Source organism: Acinonyx jubatus, chromosome A2, assembly GCF_027475565.1.
Source record: "Acinonyx jubatus isolate Ajub_Pintada_27869175 chromosome A2, VMU_Ajub_asm_v1.0, whole genome shotgun sequence".
In the NCBI taxonomy this organism is placed as follows: domain Eukaryota; kingdom Metazoa; phylum Chordata; class Mammalia; order Carnivora; family Felidae; genus Acinonyx; species Acinonyx jubatus.
The window spans coordinates 46,106,579-46,123,385 of NC_069383.1; the positions used below are offsets into that span (position 1 = coordinate 46,106,579).

Consider the following 16,807-nt stretch of genomic DNA (forward strand, 5'->3'; position numbering starts at 1 on the left):
GAATATGAGGTAGGCCCTACTTCATACCTGCTGGATGAGAAATTTAGGTCCAGCAATATGCATTTTCACAATACTTCAGGTGATTCTGATACATGCTAATGCTTGAGAACCACTGGGTACCCAACAGGAATTTCTCACACTACCAGTAGCAAAGAACATCATCAGGAATAACCGGAGTTGAAGGCATTCTTTTAAGGGGCTTGGCAGAAAAGAGGCCTGGAATAGTTGATAGATTTGGTGAAATGGATAGGACAGGATTTAGTAGTTTGATGATCTTCACGGTTGCCAAGAAATTCAAGTCTAACACAGAATTCAAGGTTCCAGTTACTTCTGGCTCCTTATCTTTGCTTCTGGAATGTGACCTCCAGGAACGAAACATACGGAACCTCATTTTATCAGGGTCACACCAGTGACACTAGACACTAGACTTCTAGGCACTAGAGAAGTCTTCTTTCTGAGTGGTCAACAGAGTCTGACATGCAGAGATTGATTTTCACCCATTGAGGGTAGGTTCCATTTTGAAAGCAGCTCAAGATATCTGCTAAGTAGGTTATAAGACATAAGCCTGGTAATATTTTTTAGGGTTCAAGAAGAGGAAGACCTGGAGAGGAAAAAGGAGGGGCAATCCTAGGAAGCAGAAATAGCTGGGGAACACCCCCACTGGATACCTGGTGCATTTGGCATGAGGTCTCTCTGCTTGTAGGGCTCACATGTTATCTGGTTGGGATTTATCTTGTCATTGACTTCTTCAGAGTGGCCCACCCAATCACTACAGGGTGCTAGGGCTTTCTGCCATAGCTGTAGACCTCAGGCCTGCTGTAATGGGCATTCGCTATTTCAGGGCTTTTAGAAAATTCCTAGACTGGGGAGCCTGACTTACCCAAGGTAGAATCCAGAAAAGTCAAATTTCCAGCCTCCTTTGCAGCTGGAACACAGCCAATCTAATGGACTCATGTGAGGCTTCAATTCAGAAGTGAGAGACTTAAGAGGCTGCACGTGGAATCTGCTTTGCTGGTGAGGATGGCAGCAAAGCTCCCTGCTCAGAACTGGTAACTCTGATGAGGGGGGTCGCTGGTACAGAAGAGGCTTCTGGGCTGGCAGCAGCAGCAGTCAACAGCTTTGTCACCAGTTCCATGGCATACTCCAGCTTGAAACACCTTTGCTGTTTTTCTCCAGCCTCAAGAGAGTTCTAGGAGGTGCCCAACATCTTTCTCCTAAACCCCTCTTCTGAATTATCAGTCAAAATTATCTTCTGTTGCCGGCAACTGTAAATTCTGACTCATATAAAAATGGGCACTGGAAGTTGTGACAATTGGTAGAAATTCAAGGAAATGGAGGTTACCTGGAATTCATTAACTGGTCTGGCCTGGAATGATGGTTCTGAATATCCAGATTAGGGGGAGGGACTCTGGCAGCCAATGATGCACCTGTGCTTACCTGGAATGAAATGCTCACTGTAGGCAAGCTTTGAGGGATCTGGTAGCCGTGCTGATAAAACAATATGAAGGCCACGAGGCATCAGAGACCATAGGGTGAGTTACTTCCATTTCTAGGAACCCAAAACATCCAAGACATCTTCATTCCGTGCAGTTTGCATGATCCTAGGACCTGACTCTTCCAAGCCCAACCTAAGCTCATTTATGCTTGTTCTCACACCTCTCCCTTGGAATCCAGAAGGCCACAGGACTGTGTAAACCAGATTACTCTGGATGATCAGATTTCCTCCCCTCCTTACCTCCTCTCCTCCCTGCCCTCCACTTCTGCCAAGTTACAGCCACCAGGAAAAATGATAAGACATTTATTGAGTTATCTACAGCAGGTTGACATCCTTAAAATCCAGGACAAGGTTGTGAGCACAGCATTAATGGCGGCAGCAGTAGCAGTGAGGTCTGCGGGGTTTATCTTTATTGTGGGAGATGAAACACAGGTGAGCCTGGTTCCACAAGCAAGCCTGGAGCCACATCTGGGATGCTGGGGACTGCCCCACTTCAGCCCTCACAGGGCAAACTATAAAACACGGACATAAGACAAGACACAAATGGCCAAGCACAGACGCATCCCAGGACTTCACATTTAGGGAAAGAAGAAAGGGGCACATAGCCCACTTCAGGGATATCCCAGATCCTTGAAGGATTCCCATGAAAGTGACATGGAAATCACCACCCACATGAAATTCTCCCATCCTAACCCCAGGAACAAACTATTCAGTTGTTGGCAGAGATAAGCCTGGAATTCTGTGTCTGTCAGAGCCCACTGGCCTTCCCCTTACCCCCGGTGCTGGTGGTTTTACAAGTGGGGCAAAGGTTAACCCAGGAGGGCTCAAAGTAGTTGACAAACAGCATGGGATCCCTTTCAGGGATCTTCACCCCAGAAACCAGCCCCTACCTGTGTAGTTTCCAAAGCCCTTTTACACACAAGAATGTCTCATTTCAACCTTATCCCTGGCCTGAGGAGCAGACTGCAAATCATGTCCTCCCATGTCTCATATTAGGAAGCAGAGGCTCAAAGAGGCCAAGCCTTGGAGGACAGAGCAGGTGGTAAGGCTTGAACTACAACACAGGTCTCCCCATGCCACACTGACACCATTGTTCCTCCTGCAATATGGAGTCCTAACAACTTCTGTAGCCAGAGCCCCTCTCTTGCACAAGGCTGAATGTTTTCTGTACGGACACTTTATTCTGGCTCCCATGCAGGGCTGGGCACATGCTGGTGGGCCCACTTTCTCACTGAGGTTTGTAAAGCATATTGGATCCTGACACAATACAGGCACTGTGCTAGGCCTGCTGGTAAGTGATTTCTCATCAGCCTAACAGGGAGGTTTGACCTGCAGATCTCCATTTTCTTTCCCAGATCTAGTGCTTCATGAGTCTCCCTGAAGATATATGGGGATGGGGTCAAGGCCAGGTCAGTGGCAAAGCTGGGAGAAGCCTGGGTTTCCTGCTCCCTGCTCAGAGCTCTTCTGGCAGGCTTCCATGGTCACTGGGCTCAGGCAGGAATTTATGATGACAAAGCACTCACTGCTTTCACTTTGGAGTGACCTTGAAGGGGTCAAGGGTACTCACAGAATCACAAAGAAAGCCTCTTCTAGCTTTCCTTCCAGGAAGGGAAAGGGTCAGATGAAGGAGGTGAATGAGCACACTTGGTGAGTGATGATGTGTACTTCGAGCCTTAGGCCCAGCTCCAGCTGCCTGGCCCTGATCCCTGGAGAAGCTGGTTTGGGGAGGAGTAAGGGTCAGAGAAGGAATCACTGCAGGCCACTGGATATGTCAAGGAGGGCCACAGAGCTACCCACTGAGACAGGAAAAGTAGCCCAGCCTCTAGTAGGGGGTTAAGAAGCCCACAGTGCTGGGTACCACCAAAATGCCACTGAACCCATCCCCCCTGCCCAAATCACACACACTTCCCTCTCAGATTCCCTGACAGCCTCAGCATCCCTGACTTGAAATCCCATTTCCCCTAGGGGTGGAGACTCTCTCCTAACACGGCCTTTCCCATGGCGGGACATTCATGGAAGAGGTTGAAAAATCGCTTCATTCCAAGGAGAATTCAGCCTCCCCTGGGTGACAGTTGCCCTTTAGGATTGCATGAAACAAGGAAAAAAAAAAAAAAAAAACCCTTCCTGGTAATGATCTTCAAGAGTCAAGGAGTTGGATACCTCTGCTCTTCTCCAACCTAACCATTCCCAAGGCCCTCACACCCCTCCTGGCTGCACAGGATTTCTTATCCTTTCCAGTCAGGCAAATACCACAATCCCTGCCTGGGGCCCATTCCCTGTAACTAGATGGCTGGTATTTAGACAGAGAATTCCAAACATGCACTGGGCTACACAAATCATCTAGTCTTACTTCCCATTTTACAGATTTGAAAACCAAGACTAGAGAGGGAAGGTTTTTACCCAAACCTTATGCTTCTCACCCACTACCAGTGGCCTTTAAGCCAGCTGCCTAACCTCCTGGAACATTCGAAATACATTGGGTACATCTAGTTCACAAGACTGGCAATAACTCATTCAGACAGAAAAAGAAACCACAGACCAACGGGAACCTGGAACCTCTACAAGGATGCAACCCAGGGCTCAGGTGACAGCACAGCACATGGAATTCAGGCCTAATGATGTTTTTGCTGTTTTGTGATGACGTGTGTGTGTGTGTGTGTATGTATGTGTACATAAAATCAAAGTCTCTTTTTCCACAGTGAAGCAGATCTGCTGGTGGGGACAGGGGTGAAGAAATGGGGTCCAGTTAAGGGACTGCTCCTAGGATCTGGAGGTGGCTACTATCCAAGCAGCCGTGGCATCCTGCCCTGGCTAGGCACACGGCTGGGTCAGCACATCACGCCCAAGGCACCTGTCCAATTGTCCCTGTCATGACCTTTCCCTCTGGCCCACCAGCTTCCACTGTGGTGTCCCAGTGGAAGAAACAGATGTTTCCTTTCTAAGAAAGAGAAAATAAACAGCATCCTCCCTTCCCTCCACGTATACACAAACATGTACACTTCAAAACCTCAGATGATACACATAACAATGATGCATGCCCTTTTATCTGCTTACTTTTGAACTGGAGAATTACTGACGTACAGAGCCTAGAGAAGCTTTAGAAGTCCCTGCATCCCACAAATGGAGAAACCAAGGCCCAGACCAGGGAGCTGCATGCCCACAATATCAGCAGTCTGAGCCCAACTAGGGCAGATTCTAGGTTTGCCAAAGACCCAGGGACCCACAGTGCTTCACTGGCCACGGACACAGGGCTTGTCTCCAAGCAAAGCAACTAAGTCCTTCTCTAGTCACTTTGAAGACCTCTCCAAAAACAGACTCCCAAGCCCCTTCCTCTTTATAAAACCAAGCTAAGCAGTATTTCCTCTCCACGCAAATTCCCCAAGCATTCCAGAACATGATCATGAAACAAGTCCACAAACACACTTGGACAGGAACACCACCAAAAGTTGACATAGAATGAAATGGGCCCCCCACATGGGCCATGGCACTCTAGCACTTCTGTCCATCTTCCCCCAACCCAGTTGCGCCCCATCTTGAATTCCTAGACTGTGGCCAAGCAATTTGCATCTGGAGAACCATAATAGGCATTGGGGATCTGCCATCGCTCCCATTTGCAGCTTCTGCTAACAGGCATGGCACGTGTGCCTTCCCCTCCCAACACTCTAGGACACTAGTGTCCGTGGTGATTCAATGTCAAGAATACACAGAGGGAAGTCTTTGCAAAGGTCTCAGAGATATTTCAGTAGCTGAGCCCAAGCCCAAAGAGCTGGTGGCTGGGATCCGCATTGTCCATGGGGGTGGGGTGAGGGGGAAATCTAGGCCCTGGACTCGGGCACGTGGAGGCATAAGTTAGTGTTTCAAGATTCACTGACATCACAGGAAGGCGGCTGGTTCATCCTAATCATGGCTTTAACTTAAGAAGAAATGAGGAGGGGGAAGGCTTAGGCATGGGTAGGGAGCAGTGTCTCTGAGGCATCCATCTCTCACAGTCCGCAGCTGATGCCTGGGGATGGGAGGGGCAGAAGGGAGGCTACCAGATGAACCCCCTCTCACCTTGAGTTGGGGGTAAAATAATGGAGCCAGTGAAGGTCTTCTTCCATGGGAGCCCCAAACTCTTTCCGTCTCCTTTCCAATCACATCCACATTTCTGGCTCTTGGCAATTTTTCTTCTACCAAATGAAGAGCACCAGAACATTCTGGGACCCTTAGCCCCACACCCAAAATCAAGTCTCTGAATGGAAAAACTCTGGAGCTATCCCACTGCCCTTGTGCCCAGGAGCTGGGCACCTAGACACCAAGATGCTGGGAGAGGGTATGAAGGAGTCTTGACTCAGGTCTCGCCTGCACTAAAGGATGCTCTGGGAGCCCAAGTTGGACCTCTGGCAGGCCTCAGACACTGGGCCAGGTCTGAGAAGGGCCTCAGGTGGCAAGGAGATTCAAGGAGTCCACGCTGAAAGTCAGACACTTGGTGGGGGGGTGGCTGTTGGACATGCCCACCCCAAGCCCCCAAAGCAAGGTCGTCAGCCTCAGTTGACAGGGCCTCACTGACAAGGTCAAGGAGATCACTGAGGCTGGTGGAAACAGGGCAGGGTAAAGCTGGGGACTTACTTGAGGTGAGCAGGGACAGTGGGCAAAGGGGTAGGGAATGAGACAACTTTTCAAAATTTGTGGCGTATTTACATGTCTGGATCAGGGCCCAGCGGCCCACGGTGGGTGGGGCCGGCGCCAAACAGGGAGAGGAAATAACCCATCTGCGCCCTGCATCCTTCTCCCACCTCAGGGAGCCCAGCCTCCAGCCTCAGGCCCGCCCAAAGTGAGAGAAGAAGCACAACATGCGTGGGCCGGCGCCTGCCCACAAACCCCAGCCTGCGTGTGGAGGAGAGGAGGAGGGGAGCGCGGGCTCAGGTGGCCAGGTTGTCAGCTGGGAGGCCGGACATGCGGATCTGGGAGCTGCTCTTGCTCAGGATGGAGAGCTGGGTGCCCCCATTCACCCCGCTGCTGGCCAGGGATGGGTGCCGGTGTTTGAAGTCCACGGCAAAGTAGCGGTTCACCTTCCAGCTCCGCCACTTACGCTTGATCTCCGCCTGTACCTGCAGGGAGCAACTTGGACGATCACTTCCAGACAGACACCTTCTCTAGCCTCATCCACCTGAATGCTCTGCCCGGGACCCCTCCCAGGCTGGCCCTGCCACCTCCTGCAGTACCCAGCAACTCCCAAATGGCACTTGTAGCCCTCAAGGCCACCAATGGGAAAGAAGGCCTCTGAGGAGCTGACCACAGCCCCTTTCCCAAGTCACTGAGCAAGACCCTCCAGTGGCTTCTTGTTCTCTGTGGGCCTCTGTTCCTGGGCCTTGGTGCTCCATAGTCAGAGACCAGCTCACAGGCCCTTGGGTCAGGCAGATCAGGGCAAGGAGGAGCCCCACTCTCTCAGACCATTAACAGTGGGCCGCAGATTAGAATTACCTGGAGAGCTTTAAAAGTCCAGATGCCCATATCATATCCCAGAACAATTACATCAGAATCTCTGCGGTAAGGCATCCATAGGTTGTAAAGCTTCCCAGTGGATTCCAATATGCAGTCAGGGCTGAGGACCACTAAATAATGCACTCTCTGGCTGAACACACCCCCCATGTTGCTGTTAGCATAGTTAAGTACAGGGCATGGCCAGTTTCAGCCTCCATATGCCCCCTCAGTCCAGCACGTTTGCTTAGTGCATGAACTGCACGACTAGAAGTGAGTGGTACCAGCATCCAGCCCTCCAGTTCCAGCCCCCACCTCCCCCACAGGCTCCTGGTAAGCTCCACACACTCCCACTTCCTGACTCCCCAGCCACCCCCTGCAGGGCTCTGTCTCCTTATCTATCCTCATCTGACCTTCCCATAGATTGTCTTGGCAATCATTGAACCCTAACTTCTGGTTTCTCACATGCAAAAAGAGGGGGAGCCTGCTGAGGTCATGCAGGCAAGATGCCAGCACAGATGCAATGATTCCTGCCCACTCTCTAAACCCATCCCACGCATTCAGTCCCCATCCCTATCCCAGCACCTCTGTTATGGGCTCTATTCAAAAGCATCATCCTGGGAATGGAACAATACAAGAAGGTTCTAGGCCTCTCCCGGGGTCTCTTCCAAGTCCCCAGAGTCCCTCCTCAGCAGCCCTGCTCATCACAGCCTCATAAACTATAGGTCCCATTGTCTGTACCTCACCCTTCCTCACTTTCCATTTTTCTTCACTAAGGCAGTCTTACTATGCAAGCCTTGCCAGGAAGGGCTGTGTTCAGCAGGCAATGCCTTTCCAGGCACAGCTGATGCCTTGCACAGTAGGCAAAGTGGGAGAGATTCTGGCACGGGGTGGAGGCTGTCAGGAGACCCTAGCACCACTGCCTTCCCCCTCGTCCAGGTGCTGGGAGCCTGACATTGCCCTGGTCTAGGGAATCAGCTCTGGTAGGCGGCAGGCGATGTCCCTACCTGCCTGCTCCCTGGCAATCCCCACCTCCATTGTTAAGAAGTCAGAGGGCCAGAGTCTTACCTCCCCATTCAGAAAACAGTAGAGAACAGCCACCACAAAACCCTAGGGAGAAAGAGCAAAAATAACCTGAGAATGCTAGCAAGGGACCTTGTGCACTGGGAGTATAGGAGGTGGAGGAAAAGGGGAATGACCTAGAAGGCAGAAAAATATAATGAACCGGATAGGAGGCCACCTGCCCAGGAACCTGCAGTAAGATGGGTAAAGTTCTGCTGAGCCAAGATGGCCGTCCCCATGAGGCCAAATGGCTACACCCCGACTTTGGATCTCACATTTCCTAGGTCAGATCCTTCCCATTCCCAAGGGCCAGCTCTATCCTACTTTCTACAAGAAGCTTGTCCTAGATGTCCGTTGGATGTTCTCTGGGCCCCCTAACCAGTTTGCAGGACCCTGAGGACGGCACTACTCCAGGATAGAACAGACCTATGTCTCTATCCCTGATACCTCCCCATCCCACCCCACTTTGGCCAGATCCTCTTGTACACAGCACACACAACACACACGAGTAAATGCCCGGCACAGAGCAGGCAGCTGTCTATTCTTCCTACCTTTACGCATATTCTTTGCATTTAGAATTTTCTGTGCGAAGACAGAAGCCCTGGGTTCTGACTCCCAAGCTGGGGCTGTGTCTGTACAACTCCCAGGCTCACCAGGCTAAGAACTCTAACAGGTGAAATGGCCTTGGGTTAAAATGGGGGCGGGGTGGGGGAAGAGATTAAGTCAGATACACAGAGTAACCTTCTGTGTTAGACCATCAAGAAGGTGGGTTAAACAGCTGGCTTAGGGAGAGGTGCTCTGTCCTGGGGACCCAAGGTTGCCACTGCTACTTTCACTGGCCACCTGGGCTGCCATCCATTAATGCAGTCACTGTGCATCCTCATACCAACTCGCTCACTCCTTCCCTCACATACTGAAAACCCCACCTACCTATGCCTCCATGCATGGATTCGTGGCTCCCCAATTGCTAGTCCCTGGATCATTTATGCATCTCTTTGCTCATCTACCTGTTCAGCTCATTCCGCTCTCTGTGGCCAGGTCCTGTGCTGGGGACCCCAACCGGGGTAAGACCGAGCTCCAGCGCTCAGAAGAGACATGGTCTGTAGACTGCAGTCAGGCTGTGGACACAGAGGTCTCTGGAGAGCACTCTGCTCACGTCCCAGGCTGAAGGTGAGGGATGGGCACCCAAGGGAGGCCTTGCTCAGAACGCCCAGATGCGGCAACAAGACATCAGTGTGTGTTCTCTCGGGAGCCCACAGGGTACACGGCAGAAGGGGCTCGCCCAGCTCCCCTCTCTTCTAGTACTCATTTCAGAGACAGAAACACGAGGCTGAGACTGGGTTAAAGAAGTCAGAACCGCTGGCAGGTCAGGGGCCAGGGCCCTCCCTGGCTCTCCACGAGTTCCACCTGCCATTTCTGCCACACCTACCTGGAAGGAGCCCAGCCCCAGCTCAAACACAAGCCTCTCCCTCTTGCTGACGTTCTCCGGGGAGAAGGCGAATACCGTGTAGTGGATTCCAAATAGCGGGATGAGCAGCAGGGTGGACCGGGCTAGCCGTCTGTCGGGAGAGAACAAGATATTGTTCTGGGGAACTGCCAAGTCTTGATGCTGGAACCAGGGAGGGCAGAGACGCCGGTCCCAGCTCCCTGCTCTCCCCCAGGGCTGGGGCTGCTGTCCACAGACCCTCTTGGGATTCTTTCCTAGAAAGAATGGGGCCTGGGACGAATGGTGGCCAACAGAGCAGGCCTTCCAGAACTCCCTGGGAGGTTCTCGGGGAACATCCCATCCCTCTAGGCCATGTCCGTATCCTGTAGAGTCACTAAAAACGCACACGGAAGTGTGTGATTGACAGACACCCCTTGTGGGAGGCGCAAACCCCCTGGGAAAAGTGAAGTCAGTGCAAATAGAGGGATTGGATTCAGAAGGCTTGAATGACATCATGGACCCTCAAGCAGAACAAACCCTCTCCTGCTCTGGAAGGAAGTTCCACGTGCCTAAAAAGACAACCCCCTAAGGGGCCACAGAGGCAGTGGGCTTTTCTGAGTCTGGGGTTGCCAGGACACTCATGGAGAGTGATGGGGAAGTGCAGCCCAGGGTGGGGCGGGGGGGTCGGGGGGAGAGATGCTGTGCACAGTGGGTGAGACCTAGGAGGGATATTAGGAAGGATTTACTGACACTGGGAATAAACAAGCACCAACTAAGCCAGAGGAACCTGCCACCAGGGAAACAGTCAAGAGACAGGAGGCTATCTGCTCAGAGCTTGTGGGTTAAAGACAGACAGGACCAAAGGGACTTCCGTGCCCCCTGAGGCTGCTGGCCATTGGCTGCTAAGCCCAGTGGGTGGGGCTCTGCTCTGATGGGCAGGGGCACAGAGCCATGGTATGACATCTGGAGGGTAAATATTGCATATCCTTGTGGGTCCTCTTCTATCAGAAGGGGTACTCCCAGAGCGTCTCCAAGAGTAGCACCCCATCTTCGCCCACCCCAGTGTACTGGCTCCCTCTGGATCTTCTGGAAGAGCCAGCCCTGCCCTGCAGGTGCAGTCTGCCCCCTGGGCCATCGGAGTTGGGGATAAGTGGGAGGTTCGGCTCCCCTCCCTCTCAGTTATTGTCCACAGGGATGGACAGCCGGGTGTGGGATGGCCCTTTGAGTTGGGGCAGTTACATATGTACCCTGTCCTCTTCTCCATCCCAGCCTTTGTGGGAGAGAATGTTCTGTTGCATGTGGGGGCTCCAGATTTTAGGAGAAGGTGAATCTATGGAGTCTGTGTGAGGCCCTTGGCTTCCCAGTTTCAAATGAGAGGGAAGGAAGGAGGGAGGGGGAAGGGAAAAAAGAAAAGCAGAGAAGGCGACACAAAGGAAAGAGGAGGGGTAGCCTAAGAAGACCTTCAGGTGGACCACCACTCAGCCCTGGAAGGAAGAAGCCCCCCAGAGAGCCAGTGCCCATGCCTTCCGTCCCTGCTCACAGGCAGCCCGTTCTGTAGGACCCAGGTGCCCCAGAACCAGGGCTGGAGCCAACAGGATGTGAGGAGGTCCCACTCTGAGCCCAGGTGTGGTTCTTGAATGGTCTATCCTCTCTCAGACTGTGGCTCCTTGGAGGTAGGCATGGTGCTTATCAGTTACCTTCCCTGGCCAGCACCCAGCACACGCCAGGCTGGGGGCTTCCCACTCAGAAGGCACCTGCCTGCCCGTGAAAGGGTAAATGAACGTCCAGACCGTACGAAAGCCTCAGAGCTCTGAAACCTAACCACGACCGGGGGCTCGGGTCCTACTCATCTCTGCGCATCCAGTGGCTAGCACCAGAGGCAACAGGGAGTGATGGCTGAAAAATGAAGGTCCAAAAAGGAGAGGTTAGTGGCCTGGAACTGAGGTATGTGAGCGCCTGGGGAACCACTCTGCAACCCTGCCTGAAGGGGTTACTTTACAAGTGAAGCTTAATTGAAGGGGCTCAGGAGGGAAGGCAGCCCTGGGGCGTGCCTGTTGTCCCTGCCCTCCTCCTTCCCTGCCTCCTCTACACATGTGGGCCTGTTTGCAGGGACTTGACCCTACAGTTCCAAAGTGTCTTGGAAACCAAAAGGCCAAGCCTCTCCAGCTTTCATGGTGGCAGTGGATGGATGGGCCCATCGTGTGAGAAGCAGGGCCCTTTCAGACACGAGCTCAGGTCCTTCCAACTTCCTGGCCATGTGGCAAATGGCAGCAAGGGCAACACTTTTCCTCCCTGGTGGCCCTGTAGCCATCCCCTGGAATGGACGGGGACTTCTATCAGGGACCCAGGGCATCCCGGTGACCCCTTTGGTAGACAGGGCAGAGAGGGCAGATGAGGAGGCCACTAGGGCCCATACTTCCGGGACCTCTCTACTTCAGAGCTGACCAGAGGCCATGGAATAGGGACATATGGTGTGAGCCTTGGGACCCCTTGGAGGTCAGTCACAGAATCACCCTATGATCTGGTTAAGCCACAGAGACAGTGACACAGGCCTCGGCCTCTGTCCTGCCCGAAAGAGGCATGAACGGGCAGAGAGCCTAAAAAATACCAAGAAGACCTTCCAATTTGGTCAGAGCTGCCCAAATTAGAGTGGGTTCCTCCACTTCAAGCAATTTCCAAGTTAAGACTGAGCTTCACTTAGAGACACCAATTATGTGACCTTGAGTGAGTACTTCACCTCTCTGCGTTCCGTTTTCTTATCTGTAAAATGGCATTTCTACAAGAACCCATCTCATAGGGTCAGTGTGGGGATTAAGCCACTTGGCACATGAAGCGTGAGTGAGGTTCCTCAGGGTGAGGGTCCTGTCCCGTGCAGGGGGACAGTCTCTGAGGATTCAAGCTCTAAGGGTCTTAGAACTTGATTTGGCAGCTGCAAAGAGGAGCCCAGGGAAGTGGGGGATTCTGGGAAGACCACACGTCGGGGTGGCTGCAGGAGAGGCTTCCAGGCCTCAGCCCTGCCACTCCGTCCCCACGACCTCCCCCCACCCCACCCCACCCCGCCCCGAGGGCCTCGAGGCTGCAGAGAACTCACAAGACACACAGACAACAACATGCAACAGTGCAGAAAGGGCCGGGCTGGAGGCACAGGCTCGCTCTCCACTCTCGTCCAGCCGGCAGGATGCAAGCTCCGGGCAGCGGCAGCAGCATGCGGCCCCCTCCCCTCCGGGCCTCCCGGCCACAGCCACGCCACGCACACTTACAGAGTTATGGTGGACAGTTCTGACATCTTGCAAGGGTGCTGCTGAGCCCGCTGTGGCTTGCAGTAGCATTTCTGCACGCAGCTGCTGGGTGTGACAAGATCAGCACTTCTGTCAGCTGGGGGCATCGGGCAATGAAGAAACTGAGGTGGACCTGGAGCGACAAGGCTCAGGGGAGGGCAGAGGAGCCCCAGGGATGGAGACAGGGCTGGGGCAGTGACATGGAAGAGGATGAGGAAGCCAGGGGCCAAGACATGGTCAGCTCTGGACATAGAAATGCATGCCCATACGTGTACAGGTGTGTGCACGAACACACGTGCACGCAACGAGCGCTCACGCTGGGTCAACAGACAGGTAAGGGGAGCTGGCGGGAACGTGTGTTCTGAAGGTGGGGGCAGGGCTGGGTCTCAAGCAGGGGTCCCAGAAATTGGCTGAGTCAGGTCCAGGCTCAGAGCACGGCCTTGTCGGAGGTCACTCAGCCAGGTGGGTAGCCGGAAACACATCCCGTGGACCTCGTGCTGCCTAGCCCGGGCCCACCCAGCCTGAATCAGGCCAGTCCTGGGCTTGGGTGTCCACTGGTCTTTCTCCTCTACAGCTCTCACTCTTCTGCCTGCACCTCGTCCTGTCTGAGCCCCCAGGCAGTTCAGTGCGGGCATACGGGGGGGGGGGGGGGGGGGGGGGGAAGAGGCGGGATGGCTGGAAGAGATTGTTAATTGGTCTCGATCTGCACTGTCCAATAGGACAGCCACTACCCATCGGCAACTATTGGAATGAAAATTAAATCAAATTAGAAATCCGCTTTCCTCCGTTCCCCTAGCCACCTTGCAAGGACTCAACGGCCACGTGCAGCTAGTGGCTCCCATACTGAAGAGCACAGGCTAGGGCATTGCTGTCCCTGCTGAGAGGTCTACAGCACAAGCGCTGGGCTAGACTTTCTGAAGTTCAAAGGGCAGGGGCTGAAGGCTGAGAAGGGCCCCTTTTGGGTACCGCCCCACTGCCTGCAGAAACACCGAGGCATCCACAGGTGAGCCCCGGGTTAGCCCTACTAGCCTGGGTGAGGCACTGAGAAATTCCACCCCCTCAGAGAGGTCAGGCGGAATTTCCATCTGTTCTAGCTCATCACGGTCCTGCTTCTGCGTGGGTGGGGACAAGCCACAGACACTTCTTCTCCTTCTCTGATAAGCGTGTAAGACATGGATGAAGAGCTGTGTTCTCTCATCAGACCTCAAAAGAGCAGCTTCCCTCACGAACCCTCCTCAGGCACCATGAGGTACCGAGCTCCTGGCACCTGCTGGTGAACAGATCTATCTGCAGGGATCTGATACACATGAGAACAAATACACATGAAGAGACCAGACCTTGGGCATTCACTGATTTGTAATCTGTGATTCCCGATCTTTGAGAGGAAGTCTGAAGGTCCTTGACATGTGGAGACACGTCATTTTGCTGAGGCACAAATGTGAATCACACACTTCAAAGAGGAGGCAAGCCGAGGTCCACCCAGGACCCTTGCCACAGTCAAGCATGGTGTTCCCACTTAACAAATGGCACCTCTCAGCTCACACCCTTCTGTGAGGGCACTACTGGCCCACTTTACAGACATGGGATGTGAGGTCCTGCGTGAGGCTCTGCTATCCAGATCAGCGGCATCAGTACCACCTGAGAGCTTCTTAGAGATGCAGAATCTTAGGTGCCGCCCCAGCCCTGCTGGCTTCGGATCTGCATTTTAACAAGGTCCCTAGGTGATCCACATACAACTCGAAGCTCTAGACACACTGTCATGAGGAAGTCCCATGTTTGACAAGTTTCTTCATGTGTCCTCAGTGAATGTCAAAGGTCTGTTTCATACACATACGAAGAGACAGATGGACACATAAGTATGTTTTTTCTCACAAATTACAACAACTTAATTGGGTATTTGGGAATGGGAACCATTGTAGCCTCTAAATTTATTCTCTACCTGGTCCAGATTGAATGGCTGGCTACTTTCTCCTACAGCCAGTGGCCTGATCCCTCAACCATGGCCTGGCTGAGGGCCCAGGAACCCAAACCTCAGATGCCACCCCGTCCCCACCAGGCTTAAGCCCTCACCCTGAATTCTAAAGCTTCAGCTACTCTCTTCTGAGACTGTTCCGTCTCTGAGCTCCCAAGTTGTTGTCTCTGACCTTCCTGGGCCCTGGACACAGTAAATACAGACTCCTCTGATTTCCTTAGAGGCCACTTAGTTAGCTGGGAGATCAGACCCCTCATAAAGATGTGGGTCTCAGACGGGGAAGGGTAAACAAAGTGGGGGGACCTGATGCCTAGGAGGCCTCTCAGGAGAAGGATCTGGGGAAAGAGGTAAGTGGCCTTCTTCTCAAATACTCCAGTTCTCCCAAACCTTCAATGGCTCTGTGCAAAGGGACCCACTGAAATGACACAAGAGAGTGGCAGAAAAGCCAGATATAGATGTGAGAAAGGAAGAGATGTCATGACCTCTAAAAAGTCACTACAATTAGTGAAAGGAATTTAATCAAAAGGAAGACATAAACCCAGACTGGCTGGTGAACTCAGTTCTGATTTGGACCCAAGGGAGGATAAGACATTCAGACAAGGGTGCTAGGCAGGAACTAAATCAGAAGGCTGGAGATCCCCATGGCAGGTGCAGGGCCCACGGCTGCATTTGGAAACCAGGAAGCCCTGGCTCCCGGGCCTGGTTCTGCCAAGACTTTGCTGTGTATCTGCAGGAAGGTCAAAGCCACTTCCAGGTCTCAGCACTTCAGTCTGTAACCCAGGGAGGCAGCACACGGTTTCTTCGACCCCTGTTTTGGTCACAGGCTAAACTCCATGGAAGCTTTGGAGCTTTGGTGACTTTTGTGTGCAAAGCTGCTGTAGCCCCAGGAAATACTGGACAGAATGTTAGACCCCCATCCTGCGGTGGTGGGGGCGGCTTTGAGGCAGCATCCTTGTCTATTTCACCTTGTTCCTAGTGATCACTGAAGCACTGGGATAGTTGGCAGGCCTACAGAAGGTCTCAGTCTGAACCAAACATTCTCCATAGGGTCCCTCATGATGGCAAGATGCTGTAAAGCCCCAGAACCCTGGCCCAGCCCCCAGGCAAGCGCTGCACACCATGCTGGTACTCTGGCCGGAAGCTCAGCTCAGCTCAGCAGATCTTGGAGCTTCTCTGCCCACCTCTCCCTCCTCCCCCACCACTGAGGACAAGCTCACCCTCTGTGCCCCCTCCCCAGCCTGGGGGATCAGGGCACCTGAGCTCAAGGCTTTATCTAGACACTGACTTGCTGGGTGGTCTCAGGTGGTGTCACTTTCCTTCTCTGGGCCTCAGTTTCTTCATCTGCAAAATAGGAGTAACCATTCCCCCGCTGCTGATCCCTAACAGGAGTTGTGAGGACGGGGCCCTCCTAGACAGAGAAGGGGTGCTTTGGAAGTGGGAAATGGAGCCCCATGTGAACTGGAAGCCTTAGGCTGTGGGCTGAGCTCCTGGACTGATGGCTTCCTGGTTGCATTTCTGCCACCACAGAGCCTGTCTGTGGAGTCGAGGTCATCCTTCAGACACTGGGTATGTCACAGCCCTGCTATCTACATCATGGTATCTGCTCTCATCTCCTTCCTTCACCCAAGGGGCTGTGCAGACCTGCTCTGCAAGGTCCCTGAGGGAAATACAGATGGGGGTTCTCTCCCCGAGCCCAGACCCAGCTTCCAATGCCCATCCTGTAATGGAGAGACAGCTGGGAGTAAAGCCAGCTCCTGGAGACGGTCTCAGCACAGTCCACGTCTGTGTGGGAACTCACCCTCCCTTTTCTGAGCCAGCCGGCTTCTCGCAAAGCTAAGGGCAGGAAAGAGCAGACTAACCCTGATCCCAGCCTCAGGCTGAGCCCTAACCCCCACCCCAGACCACAATGAGCCAGAGCACATGCCAAGCCCTGACCCAGGCCCACACTCCACGCCTGGCCCCTGCCCAAGTCCTGGTGCCAGCGACTCATTTCATCAGGAGCACCAGGTGAAAGAGTGTGGGTGGCTCAGTGCTACCACCCCCTGCGGGGGTCCAAGCCTCCAACAGAAGCGCCATCTCAAACCCTTATCATCTAAGCAGCTGGAACCAACCTA

At 53.2% G+C, this 16,807-nt stretch overlaps 1 protein-coding gene across 9 annotated transcripts in view; it reads right to left on the bottom strand.

The window, feature by feature from the left end:
* Positions 1-1,782: 1,782 nt before the first annotated feature.
* The window catches only part of ADCYAP1R1 (ADCYAP receptor type I), a 143,013-nt gene continuing 127,988 nt past the window's right edge, over positions 1,783-16,807 (bottom strand). For 4 of the 9 annotated variants that reach the window (XM_053218259.1, XM_053218258.1, XM_027075215.2 and 1 more), the window contains 4 exons: positions 12,704-12,787; positions 9,447-9,576; positions 8,024-8,065; positions 1,783-6,585 (listed from right to left, as the gene is read on the bottom strand). In XM_053218259.1, coding sequence (XP_053074234.1) covers positions 6,397-6,585; positions 8,024-8,065; positions 9,447-9,576; positions 12,704-12,787 — 445 coding nt within the window. In that variant the 3' untranslated portion in view covers positions 1,783-6,396. The remainder of the gene's footprint in view (positions 6,586-8,023; positions 8,066-9,446; positions 9,577-12,703; positions 12,788-16,807) is intronic. The other 5 variants (XM_015065046.3, XM_015065048.3, XM_027075216.2 and 2 more) reach the window with 3 other exon arrangements.